At 44.4% G+C, this 12,554-nt stretch overlaps 1 protein-coding gene across 6 annotated transcripts in view; it reads right to left on the reverse strand.

Annotated features, from left to right (window-relative positions):
• The window catches only part of Nf2 (neurofibromin 2), a 113,666-nt gene extending 106,128 nt beyond the window's left edge, over window positions 1-7,538 (reverse strand). For 5 of the 6 annotated variants that reach the window (XM_029567352.1, XM_008841083.3, XM_008841084.3 and 2 more), the window contains exon 1: window positions 6,981-7,538. In XM_029567352.1, coding sequence (XP_029423212.1) covers window positions 6,981-7,094 — 114 coding nt within the window. In that variant the 5' untranslated portion in view covers window positions 7,095-7,538. Of the gene's footprint in view, window positions 1-4,731; window positions 4,756-6,980 lie in introns of those variants that run through there. The other variant, XM_017800098.2, reaches the window with a different exon arrangement.
• Between the last annotated feature and the right edge of the window lie 5,016 nt (window positions 7,539-12,554).

Raw genomic sequence — 12,554 nt, forward strand, 5'->3', positions numbered from 1 at the left:
ATGTGAGTACACCCGTGTCATGCAATGCTGTGGAGGTCAGAAGAGGGCTTCGGATTCCCCTAGAACTGGAGTTAAAGGACGGTTCATGACCACCATGGGGGTGCTGGGAATCGAACCCAGGTCCTCTGCAAGAGCAGTCAGTGCTCTTAACTGCTAAGCCATCTCTCCAGCTCCAATAATAATTCTTTTTATATATTGTTGGTTTTGGTTTGCTAATACCATTTTGGTGATCTTAAATCTTTAAATTTTAAATCAGTTAAGAAAGGAGAAAAGCCGGGACGGTTCATGACCACCATGGGGGTGCTGGGAATCGAACCCAGGTCCTCTGCAAGAGCAGTCAGTGCTCTTAACTGCTAAGCCATCTCTCCAGCTCCAATAATAATTCTTTTTATATATTGTTGGTTTTGGTTTGCTAATACCATTTTGGTGATCTTAAATCTTTAAATTTTAAATCAGTTAAGAAAGGAGAAAAGCCGGGTATGGTGGTGCATGCCTTTAATCCCAGCACTCGAGAGGCAGAGGCAGACAGATCTCTGTGAGTTCAAGGCCAGCCTGGTCTACACAGTAAGTTCCAGGACAGTTGGGCTACAGGGAGACCCTGTCTCAAAAAGACCAAAAAGGAAAAAAAAAAAAAAAAAGCAATTTGTAAGTGCTAGAGTCATGGCTCAGTGGTTAAAAGCACTAGCTGCAAGAGTACCCGGATTCAGTTCCCAGCACCCCCATGGTGGCTAACAACCATCTGTAACTCCAGTTCCAGGGAATTGAATGCCCTCTTCATGGGCATCACACAACATGGGTGCACTTACATACAAGTAGGCATTACACTCATACACATAGAAATAAAAATATTAAAAATAAAAATAAAAAATATAAAAAAGGAGAAAACTATACATTTATTTTATGTTGTAGACTGCAAGTTACTTTTACCTTTTTTTGGTCTTTTTGGGACAGGGTCTCCCTGTAGCCCCAGCTAGCCTGGAACTTACTATGTAGACCAGGCTGGCCCCTCAAACTGCCTCCTGAAGGCATACACCACCATGCCCGGCTGCATTTTTTTTTTTTTTTTTTTGGTGAAAGAGAGACAGGGTTTCACTGTCTGGCTTCCTAAACCCCCTAGGTATCTCAATGAGATAAGAGATCTGCCTGCCTCACTTCCCAAGTGCTGGGATTGCAGGTGTGTACTGCCACACTTGGCTTAACCTTTACTATTTTTTTGGTTTTAGCTTTGGTTGACCCAAAACTCCCCATGTAGACCAGGTTGGCCTTGATCTCACTGAGATTCACCTGTCTGTGCCTCCCAAGTGCTTACTATTTTTCTCGTGTGCACTGGAATTAATGTCTGAGGTCCTTTGCTTTCAGTGTGAAGAAGCCCTTCGTATTTTTTATAAGACAAGTCTTTGGGCAATAAATCCTCCCAATTTTTGTTTATCTGTTGTCTTCATTTCACTACTCAGAAATATCCATTTAATCTATATTCACCTTTATTAGATACAATTCTTCGTTAACTTTTTTAGTTGATTTCCTTCTGACAATTCAAATCTACGATTGGAATCCTCTGAGTATATAAACTATTGTACTTTTTTTTGGGGGGGGGGGTCTTTTTAAGACAGGGTCTCCCTGTAGCCCATGTAGACCAGACTGGCCTTGAACTCACAGAGATTCACCTGCCTCTGCCTCCTGAATTCTGGGATTAAAGGTGTGTGCCATGCCACCATGCCTGGCCTATAAACTATTGTACTTTTTAAAAAAATATTTTATTGTTTTTATTTTATGTGCATGAGTAGGTGTAATGCCTGCATGTAGGGAGGTACACCTGTGTCATCAGAAGAGGGCTTCGGATCCCCTGGAAGTGGGGTTACAGACAGTTGCTAGTCACCATGTGTGTGCTGGGAACTGAACCTGGGTCCTCTGCAAGAGCAGCCAGTGCTCTTAACTGCTGAGCCATCACTCCAGCCCTAAACTATTGCACTTTCTTTTGTTCTTTTTGAGACAGGGTCTCCCTGTAGCCCTAGCTGGCCTTGAACTCAGAGATCTGCCTGCCCCTCTGTCTCCAGAGTGCTGGGATTAAAGGTATGCGCCACCATACATGGCCCTAAACTACTTTCAACTTCAGAATTCTCATTTGACTCTTATAATTCCTCTCTTTAATGACGTTCTCCATTTTGTACAGCAGTACTATAGTGCCTTCCTTTACTTCCTTGGCTGTTTTTCTTGCTCCTTAAGTTCTGGGAATATAGTTATAATGGCTAGTGTATAACCATGTGCATGTGTATAGTAATGTATGTGTACCCATGTATATGCAAGTATACATGTAGAGGCCAGAGGTTGACATCAGGTATCTTCCTCAATTGCTCTCCACTTATCTCCAGTGAGATAAGATCTCTCACTGAACCTGGAGCTCAATAATTCAGCTAGACTAGCTAGCCAGCAAGCTCCAGAGCCTGTCTCCATCTTCCATCCAGCACAGCTTTTACACAGGTGCTAGGATCTAAACTCAGGTTCTCATACTTTCATGGCAAGTACTTAACGAACATGAGCTATCTCCCTTAAAGCCTTTCCTGTTGAATCTAACCCCAGTTCATACTCACAGGCATTTCTGTAGCTAGTTTTCCTGCCCCTGAATCACTCTCCTTTTGGGCCTCCCTTATATGGGCCATACTTTCCTGTTCCTTTGCATGTCTCATAGTTTTGATATTTTGGACATTTGAGATAATATATTGTAGTGACTCTGGGTACTAGTACCCTCTCTCCAGGATTTTTTTTTTCTTTTTGGGTGGGGGGAGGCAGTGCTAGAGCTTTGCACATACTAAACAGCACTCTGTCACTGAGCTGTATACCCTTAATCCTGAAGGTTTTGGGTTTTTTTTTAAGTATTTTAATTATTATTTTTATTTTAGGTCATGAGTGTATTGCCTGCATGTGTGTAAGTGCACACGTGTCATACAACACTCAGAAGGCTTTGGATTCCCTGGAACTGGAGTTACAGATGGCTGTTAGCCACCATATGGGTGCTGGGAATTGAACCCTGGTCCTCTGCAAGAAGAGCCAGTGCTCTTAACCACCACTAAGCCCCCTAGTCCTGAGTTTTTGAGACAAGTCTTACTATGTAGTTATGTAACTCAGTCTGGTCTTAAACTCTCCATCTTCCTGTCTCCCTCCTAAATGCTGAGATAGACACAGACCATCATGCTCATCTCTAGGACTTACTATATGCTTATTAGTCTGGTGACTGATTTGATGACTTTGTTGTTGTTGATTTGCTTTTGGTCAGATGATTTGCGTGAAATCTATTTGTCCCACACAGTATTTAAGGCCTACGATGTGTCTTCTCAGGAAGGTGTACCCTTAGGTAGTCACCTTGGATAAAGTAGCTTTAGTCTTTCTTTTCCATGACCACATCTAGCTGTTAAATGTTCTAATGCTTTTCTAATATTTGTAACAATGACCCAAAGCACAATTTGCTTTATGAACTATTCTCCAAATTATGGCTATGCTTCTAAGGTGAATGTTGGTATTTATTCTGACTCCAACTGGGTTCTTCCCAACTATATTTTTCCCTGTATGTCTTACAAACTGGAAGACCTGCAGTCTACATTGTATCTTCATAAAATCCAATCTCTCAGGCCAGATGTGGTGGCGCACACCTATAGTCCCAGCACTTCAGAAGCAGAGGCAGGCGGATCTCTGTTGAGTTCCAGGCCAGCCTGGTCTACATAGTGAGTTCCAGGCCAGCTAGAGCTACAGGGAGACCCTATTTAAAAAAAAAAAAAAAAATCCAATCTCTCACTAAAATCTTCTAGTGTTCTCAAGAGTGCCCTTGGGCACAAACTTTCCCATTGTGTTGCCTGTAAAGTTATATCTTTGGAGGGTGGGGGGAAGATTAGGAACAAACTGGATGGGTTGGATTGGGTTTGATTTGGTATTGGTGCTAGGGATTGAACCTAGGACCATCTTCATGTGCTCTAGGAGAGCTACACCCCCAATCAGGAACTGTTTTGAGGTCCACTCAGCTCTGCTCTTCCCCCCTCCTCAGGCAAAAATCTGAGCCAAGATTCTGGAAATGGGGAAGGGGTCAATGGGAAACCTCTCTGAGTGATCCCCTCCCCCACCAATTCTAGGACTGAGTTCCTGGTGGAAAGGGAACACACTGGGCTAAGGTTTCAATTTGCCTTCCCTGCAGTATAATAGCCACTTCACAAGTCAAGAATGGAACAAGAGTGGTTAGAGCCTAAATTATCTTAGTGTGCCAAAGCCCTAGTCATAAAGTAGGGATTGAACAGTAAAAGAACACCCTGGGCCTAGAGAGATAGCTCAGTGGTTAAGAGTACTGTCTGCTCTTGCAGAGGACCCAGGTTCTGTTCCAGGTACTCACATGGCAGCTAATAACCTTCTGTAACTCCAGTTCCAGGGGAATTCAATGCCCTCTTCTGACCTCCACAGGCATAGTGCGACATGGGTGCAATTACATACGTGCAGGCAATACACTCACACACAAAAAATAAAAATGATATTTTTTAAAAAAGAAAGAGACCAGCATGGTAGCCCATGCCTTTAATCCCAGCACTTGGGAGACAGAGGCAGGCAGAGCTCTGTTGAGTTCCAGGCCAGCCTGGTTTACATAGCAAGTTCCAGGCTAGCCGGGGCTACATGGAGACCCTGTCTCAAAAAGACCAAAAAAGTTTAATAAAATAAAAAGAAAAAGGAAAAACCCCATTTCTCCGGTGCACTTACCCTGGACTTAGCCTCAGCAACAACTGGTGGAATCTCTACCCTTGAAGTGGGAATGAAGAAAGAAGACTCAGTAGTCTTGGTTCAAATACTACTGCCTCTCTCCTTATTAAATTTTCATTGATTTCTTGATTTGTCTTCATTTGCTCTTCATCCTTGAACTATTTCCAAAGGATATAAAGAGTTGTCTTTAAAATAATTTTCATCAGTTTGGGAGAATGGGTAAATGGAGTGCCTCACAAGCTGGCGAGCAATCCCATCTAAGACTACTTCTGTGCTATACCAGCAAAGTTGGAGAGCTGAGTAGTTCCAATGGCTTGCAAAGCTGAATGACTGACTATATATGCCCCTGTCCAGAAACAATTTGACAACTCCTGACATAGAATCCCTGCAACCAATGCTGATGGCCCATGAACCACACTTTGAGTAGCAAGGACTAAATTGCTTGAGAATCATATCATATTGACCATGAGCTTAGTCCAAAATCTTCTGAGGTACTCTGCATATCTAAGAAGTGAAAATTAAGTGCACCCCCACACACACTTTTCAAGAGACGTTCTTGCCACATTATATAGCCCAGGATAGCCTTGAACTGTGACAAATCCTCTGGACTCAGTCTCCTAAGTGCTGGGTTTACACATGTATGCTACCACACTTGGCCCAGTGTTTCACCAAGATGTGGTGGGGTGGCAGAGATGATTTCTCTCAGCCATCAAACAAACAATCCCTTTCTGCATCAGGCACTAGTTGAATGTCCTTTAATTCAATTCTGACACAGTCTACCTAGAGGTGGTGTCAGATCCTACAGGAGAAACGATCAGTCACACAAGATGACTGCCCCCCATTTCCTATGTCCAATCACAGGCTTCTAAACTGAGTTCCCACAACCCCTAGAACTTAGGGAAAACATTTATGTTTACTTGTTTATTATCAGGGACATTACAAGAGCCAGAAATGAAAAAAAAAGAGTAGAAGGTAAGGCACATAGGAAAGTGTACAGAGTTTCTATGTCCACTCCTTAGTTAAGAGCGTATGTTCAAAAATCTGGAAGCTCTCTAAAAACTGTCCTTTTGGGGGTTTATGGAGGCTTCCTTTTTTCTAAAATTTTATTTATTATTTTTTTTATTGTATGTGTATGTGTGTATTGTCTGCATGTAGGTAAGTGCACCCGTGTCGTGCAGTGCTCACAGAGGTCAGAAGAGGCTGTAGGATGCCCTGGGACTGGAGTTAAGGACAGTTGTTAGCTGCCATGTGGGTGCTGGGATTCGAACCTGGGTCTTCTGCAAGAACAACCAGTGTTCTTAACCACTGAGCCATCTCTCTAGCCCAAGAGGCTTCCTTATATAGGCATTATTGATTAAATCACTGGCCATTTGTTGTGATCAACTTAACCTTCAGTCCTTCTCTCTTCTTCCACATTTGGAGAGGAACTGAGAAGTCCCAGGTTTAATGATGCTTGGCCTTTCTTGTGACCAGCCCTGTATCATAAACCTTGCCATCAACAGTTATTTCATTGGCATACACAAGGCAGATTCCAAGGATTTTAGGAGCTGTAGATAAGGAAACCAAACCAAATATATATTCCACAGTGCCACAGGAATTTAACTCACTAGGTTTGTTTTTGTTTTTATTTTTGTTTTTTAAGAGTTAAATATGTGAATGTCTGACACTTAGAAAGTATTCAGGGCTTTGGATGTAGCTCAGTGATAGAGTGTTTGCATAGCACGCACAAGGCCTTGGATCTCCTGATCTCTCTCTCTCTCTCACACATACATACATACATACATACATACATACAAAGTATTCAAGTCTTATCACCTGCTGGAAACTATGGAGTTTTCCCCACAAACTTTAAGGTTTGTAAAAAGGGAAAGTGTAAACTTTCCAATAAAACTACATGTAACTTTTAATACTAGGGCACCTAATATTACTTAATGAAAAAGTCCCTGGAGTTTTAAGAGTAAGACCTACACACTGTAAACCAGTTCGTTACTACAGAAGCTTCCAGTGTCTTCCTGAAACAAATGAATGAAAATAACCTTCAGAAAGAGCTAAAAACCAAAAGTCCCACGTAAAACAAACGAAAATAGCAATTCGCTTTAACTTGAGGATTTGGGCCTAGTTAGCCCCTTCCGGTTCTGACCATCTCTATCTATAGCCAGAGAGTACGTACAAAATTCCTCAACTTCCACCTCGGCAAAGGCGCCCCAGCCCGGCAGACGAGGACCCCGTCAGGGCTGCCCGCCGGTTACCTCGCAGTTGAACTCCATCTCGGCGTCCATGGTGACGATCCGCACGGTGAAGGTCTTGGGCTGTTTCCTCTTGAGCGAGCTGAAGCTCATGCGGGAAGCGATGGCTCCGGCCATAGCGCGGGGTTCAGGCCTGGGAGTTTCGTACCTAGGCCTCACTATGGACCTACTAGCCCCCCTGGAGGAGCTGCGCAGGCCTCAGGGCCACCATGGTGGCCGGCGGGCCGGCCCAAGAGAGATTTAGGCTGAGAGGGTCCCCAGCGGCCAGCATGGGCCGTGAGGACCCCGCCTTGAGAGCGGAAAGAGAGTGAAGGGACAGTCCCAGACGCAGCAAAGGGCCACAGGGTGGACGCGGCCCAGTGCTCCCGGCCTCGGGCTGGCCACGATCCGGGCGCCCCTTCACAGGAATCCTAGGCACCCGCGGCCCGCGCGCGCTGCACCTCTCAGCGGCCGATCCGGGTGGCGGGGCCGCGCTGGAGTCAGGCACGCACACGCGCGCGCGTGGCTGTCATGGTTTCCGCCCAGCGCGCCCTCAGGAAGCGTCCTCCACTCTTCCCTCCCACCCCGTCTGCAACTCCCTGGTTCGGCCCGCCCTCAGGCCTTCCCGAACGCTACACACACTGCGCAACGCAACTGATGGCCAATTTTCAGACGCTGATTGGCCAAAAATTCCAGGAGAGGCCGGGACTTTTTCTGTGTTCCGCCTCCTTTAGGGCGGCTCAACCAATAGAAAGTCCCACCGTGCCGGGAGGAGCGGGCCTGTGTTCGGCGTTGAGTGGCTATGGCGACCGTCATTCCGAATGCTTTTGTTTTAAAGACTACGCCTATTTTAGCAAGTCTGGCTGAAAAGCCACAGCCCTGCGCGCCTTTCCCGGGAAACCTGGAGTGGTTCTTTCCCGATCTGTGAAGGACGGTCCTTAGGCCAAAATAGTGCTGCGCCCAGGGCATTGATCGTGTTTCTCGGACATCCGATGGATGTGCCTTTTGGCACTTAATTAATCATACTGACCTCTGTTTCTCAAGGTTTTTAGGTTTTTCTTTTTTTTTTGAGACAGGGTCTCCCTGTAGCCCCAGCTGTCCTGGAACTCACTATGTAGACCAGGGACCTTGAACTCACAGAGATCCGCCTGCCTCTGCCACCCGAGTGCTGGGATTAAAGACTTGGGTCACCACACCCAGCTAGATTTTTTTTTTTTTTTTTTTTTTCCGAGATGGCATTTTTCTGTGTTATTCAGGCCCTGGAACCCCTGGTCTTAAGCTTTCCTCAGCCTCCTGAATCTCTTAAACTACAGCCACAGGCCTGGCTCAAATTCTTTTTTTTTTTTTTTTTTTTTTTTTTTCTCTTTTTGCGGCAGGGTCTCTCTGTAGCCCCAGCTGACCTGGAACTCACTATGTAGACCAGGCTAGCCTGGATCTCAGAGATCCCCTTGCCTCTGCTGATATAAAAGGTGTGTACCGCCATGCCTTGCTTGGCTTTTTTTTGTTGTTAGCATAGCAACAGAAAGCAAACTAGAGAAGAGTGTCTGCTCTTTGCTAAGTGACTCACTATGAGTTTGTTTTATATTTTCTAATGATTATACTGATGTTGTATTTTTGTTTTTGTTTTCTTTGTTTTTAGAAACATCATGGCCTAGCACCAACAAGCCCCTGCTTCAGTTTCCCAAGTAGCTAAAATGTTCAGCTCTTTGCTTTTGGAATGGGGTGGAGAAAGAAGCCACATAAACTAAGGGTTCTTCCTTACTTGCAGCCTGAGGCTCAGGGAGGTGATCTGACCCGTTTAAACATGCCCGACCCTGGTGATCTTTACATGGGGAGAATGTCTTTCCAAGGTGTCACTCTGAGGCACTGAGTTTGAATGAAAGCAAGGCACAAGGAATAACTTCTACATGAAAAACAGTAGTTAAGAATCATTGTTGGAAATACAGTAGTCCCTTGGTCCTTGGTTAATTGTGATCTGAAAATGTTAAATGGGAAATTCCAGAAATAATTTGTAAGTTTTAAACTGCATATGTGAGTAGTGTGATGACTCTTGCCTTGTCCTATCCTGCCCTACCTTGCCTAGAAGGTGAATCATTCCTTTGTTTGGCTTAACCCATGTTCCTGGCTCTGGGTCTTTCAAGGACGGCATGCTTCTGGTGGAAAAGGACCTTGTCTATAGAAGACACTGAAAATGCCACCAGCTTTTTTTTGGACTTTTTGAGACAGGGTCTCCCCTGTCACTCCAGCTGTCCTGAAACATTCTATGTAGACGAGGCTGGCCTCCAATTCACAAAGATCCACCTGCTTCTGCCTCCTAAACGCTGGAATCAAAGGCATGTACCACCAAACCCTGCTTTTTTTTTTTTTTTTTTTTTTTTTTTTGCAGGGTCTCACTGTTTTAGCCCAGACTGGCCTTGAATTTGAGATCTTCCTACCTCAGCTTCCGGAATGCTGGGATTATAAGGCATTTACCACCCATTAACTGGCTGATATTTTGAATGTTGGACTGAAATTCTGTATTAGTTTTCTGGGTCACTATAACAAAGCATAATAAAATGAGTGGCTTAGAAAAAAAAATGGAGGGGCTAGAGAGATGGCTCAGAGTAGCACTGGCTTCTCTTGCAGAGGACCCAGGTTCGATTTCCAGCACCCACATGGTGGCTAACATAACTCCAGTTCCAGGGGAATCTGATGCCCTCTTCTGTCCTTTGCGGGCACTACATGACATGGGTGCACTTCCAGGCAATACATGAATGTACAGGCAATACATTCATACATATAACATTTTTAAAATAAATAAATAAGCAGGGCGTGGTGGCACACACCTTTAATCCCAGAGTCAGAGGCAGGTGGATCTCTGTGAGTTCAAGGCCAGCCTGGTCTACATAGTGAGTTCCAGGACATTTAAATAGTCATACAATATGTGTATGACTGCACATATTTTAAAAAGAAAAAAGGAAATTTCAGGCTGTAGTAGTGACTCAGTGGGTAAAGTCCTTGCTGTGCAAACATAAGGATCTGAGTTTGAATCTTCAGAGCCCGCATAAAAGCCAGGTACAGCAGCACAGGAACACAAGGCAAAGATAGGAGAATCCCAGGAAGCTTGAGAGCCAGCTAGCCTGAAGCATCAAACATGAAAACACAAAAAGATGAAAAGGGGGGGAGAGAAGGAGGGAGAAGGGGAGAGAGGGAAGGAGGAAGGAGGAAGGGAAGGTGGAGGTCAAAAGAGGGCATCGGATACCCTGGAACTGGAAGGGAGAGAGGAAATTTCTTAGTTTCTTGCCCACAGCTCTGGAGGCCGTAGGTCTGAGATCAAGGTGTCACAGGGTTTCATTCCCTCTGAAGCCTACAGGGGAAGAACCATCCTGGCCTCGTCCAGCTTCTAGTAGTCGCAGACATTGCTTGGCTTGTGGCAGTGGGTCTCCAGCCTTTGGAAGGCCTTCTCCCCAGATGTCTTCACAACATTTGTACTTGTCTGTCTTTGTCAAATTCCTCCTTTTTATTAGAACACTACTCAAATAGCATCAGGGTTCATTCCAACAACATCATTTCCATTCAATTATCTCTTTTTTTAAAAGAATATTTTATTTATTATTAGTGTGTACATATAATGTGTGTATGCATGTCTCAGCACCTGTACGCAGGTCAGAAGGTAATTTTATTTCTTTTTTTTTTTTTTTGGTTTTTTTGAGACAGGGTCTCCCTGTAGCCCCAGCTGTCCTGGAACTCACAGGCTGGCCTTGAACTCACAGAGATCCACCTGCCGCTTCCTCTAGAGTGCTGGGATTAAAGGCATGTGCCACCACACCCAGCTTATTTCTATTTTTTAAATATTTTATTTATTATTTTTATTTTATGTGTATGAGTGTTATGCCTGTATGTAGGTAAGTACACCTGTGTCGTGCAATGCCCTCCGAGGACAGAAGAGGCTGTCAGATCCCCTGGAAGTGGAGTTATGGACAGTTGTTTGCAGCCATGTGGGTGCTGGGATCTGAACCCGGGTCTTCTGCAAGAACAATCAGTGTTCTTTTTTTTTTTTTTTTTTTTGGTCTTTTTGAGACAGGGTCTCTCTGTAGCCCCAGCTGTCCTGGAACTCACTATGTAGACCAGGCTGGCCTTGAACTCACAGAGATCTACCTGCCTCTGCCTCTCAAGGGCTGGAATTAAGGGCATGCACCAACACACCCGGCTACTTATTATTTTTATTTTTTATGAGAAGACCCGTATTGCCTGAATGTATGTAAGTGCATCCACTTCATGTAATGCCTGTGGAGGTCAAAAGAGGGTGTCAGATAGCCTGAAACTGGAGTTATGGATGGTTGTTAGTTGCCATGTGGGTGCTGGGACTCAAACCAGGGTCCTCTGCAAAAGCAGCCAGTGCTCTTAGCCTCTGAGACATCTCTTTAGCCCCTCCCCTTCTTTTTTAAAAATAAGGTTTAACTCTATAGCCAGGCTGTTCAGGAACTCATGATTTATCCCAGGCTGACCTTGGGGCAAATCTGGCTCAGTCTCCCAATAATTTGGTTACCTCTATTTAAAACCCTAAGTTCAGGGGCTGGAGAGGTGGCTCAGCAGTTAAGAACACTGATTGTTCTTGCAGAAGACCCAGGTTTGAATTCCAGCACCCACATGGCAGCTAACAACTGTCGGTAACTCCAGTCCCAGGGGATCTGACAGCCTCTTCTGACCTCCGCGGGCATTGCACAACACAGGTGTACTTACCTACACGCAGGCAATACACACATACACATAAAATAAAAATAATAAATAAAACTTTAAAAAAAACAAAACAATTTCAATAGCCAGGTATGGTGATACATGCCTGTAGGACTGAAGCAGGAGGATCATGAGTTTGAGGCCAATCTGGGCTACATGACAAGACCCTATCTTATTTCAAACAAACAAAAACTGAGCTGGTGGTAGCACACACTTTTAGTCCAGGACTAGGGAGACAGAGGCAGGTGGATCTCTGAGAAATCAAGACCAGCCTGGTCTACATATCAAGTTTTAGGCCAGTTGGGGCAACAGGGAGACCCTGTCTCTAAAAACCAAACCAAACCAAAACAACAACAAGACCAAAAACCAAAACCCAAAACAAAAAGGATTGGTAAAATGGTTCAGCAGGCAACACTGCTTGATACATCAGCTTGACTGCCTGAATTTGATTCCCAGAACCCACAGTGGAAGGAGAGAGCTGACTACTGATTCCTCTCACTCCCAAATGAATGCCATGGCACATGTACATCTACACACATACATCACACACACAACACACAAACAATAAATGAAATAAACAATATTTCCAAATAAGGTCACATTTCATGGTACTGGGTGTTAAGATATCCATAGCTCTTTTTGTAAACACATAACTCAACCCTTATGATTTATCCTTTTTAGAAGTGTGTTTCAGGACTGGAGGGATAAGTCAGTCATTAAAGGCTCAGGCTAACAACCAAAAAAATAGAAGTGGGCTTCGGTAGCCATATTTATGCCAGGATAGCTGGGCACCCTGGGGAAATTATATTTAACAAGGAAGCTTCCTGTAAACTTCACATGACTCAAAACTTTGCATTTCAAGACATGTTTCTCTCTATAGGA

This window comes from Nannospalax galili, unplaced genomic scaffold (genome assembly GCF_000622305.1).
Source record: "Nannospalax galili isolate Female #2095 unplaced genomic scaffold, S.galili_v1.0 scaffold259, whole genome shotgun sequence".
Classification (NCBI taxonomy): domain Eukaryota; kingdom Metazoa; phylum Chordata; class Mammalia; order Rodentia; family Spalacidae; genus Nannospalax; species Nannospalax galili.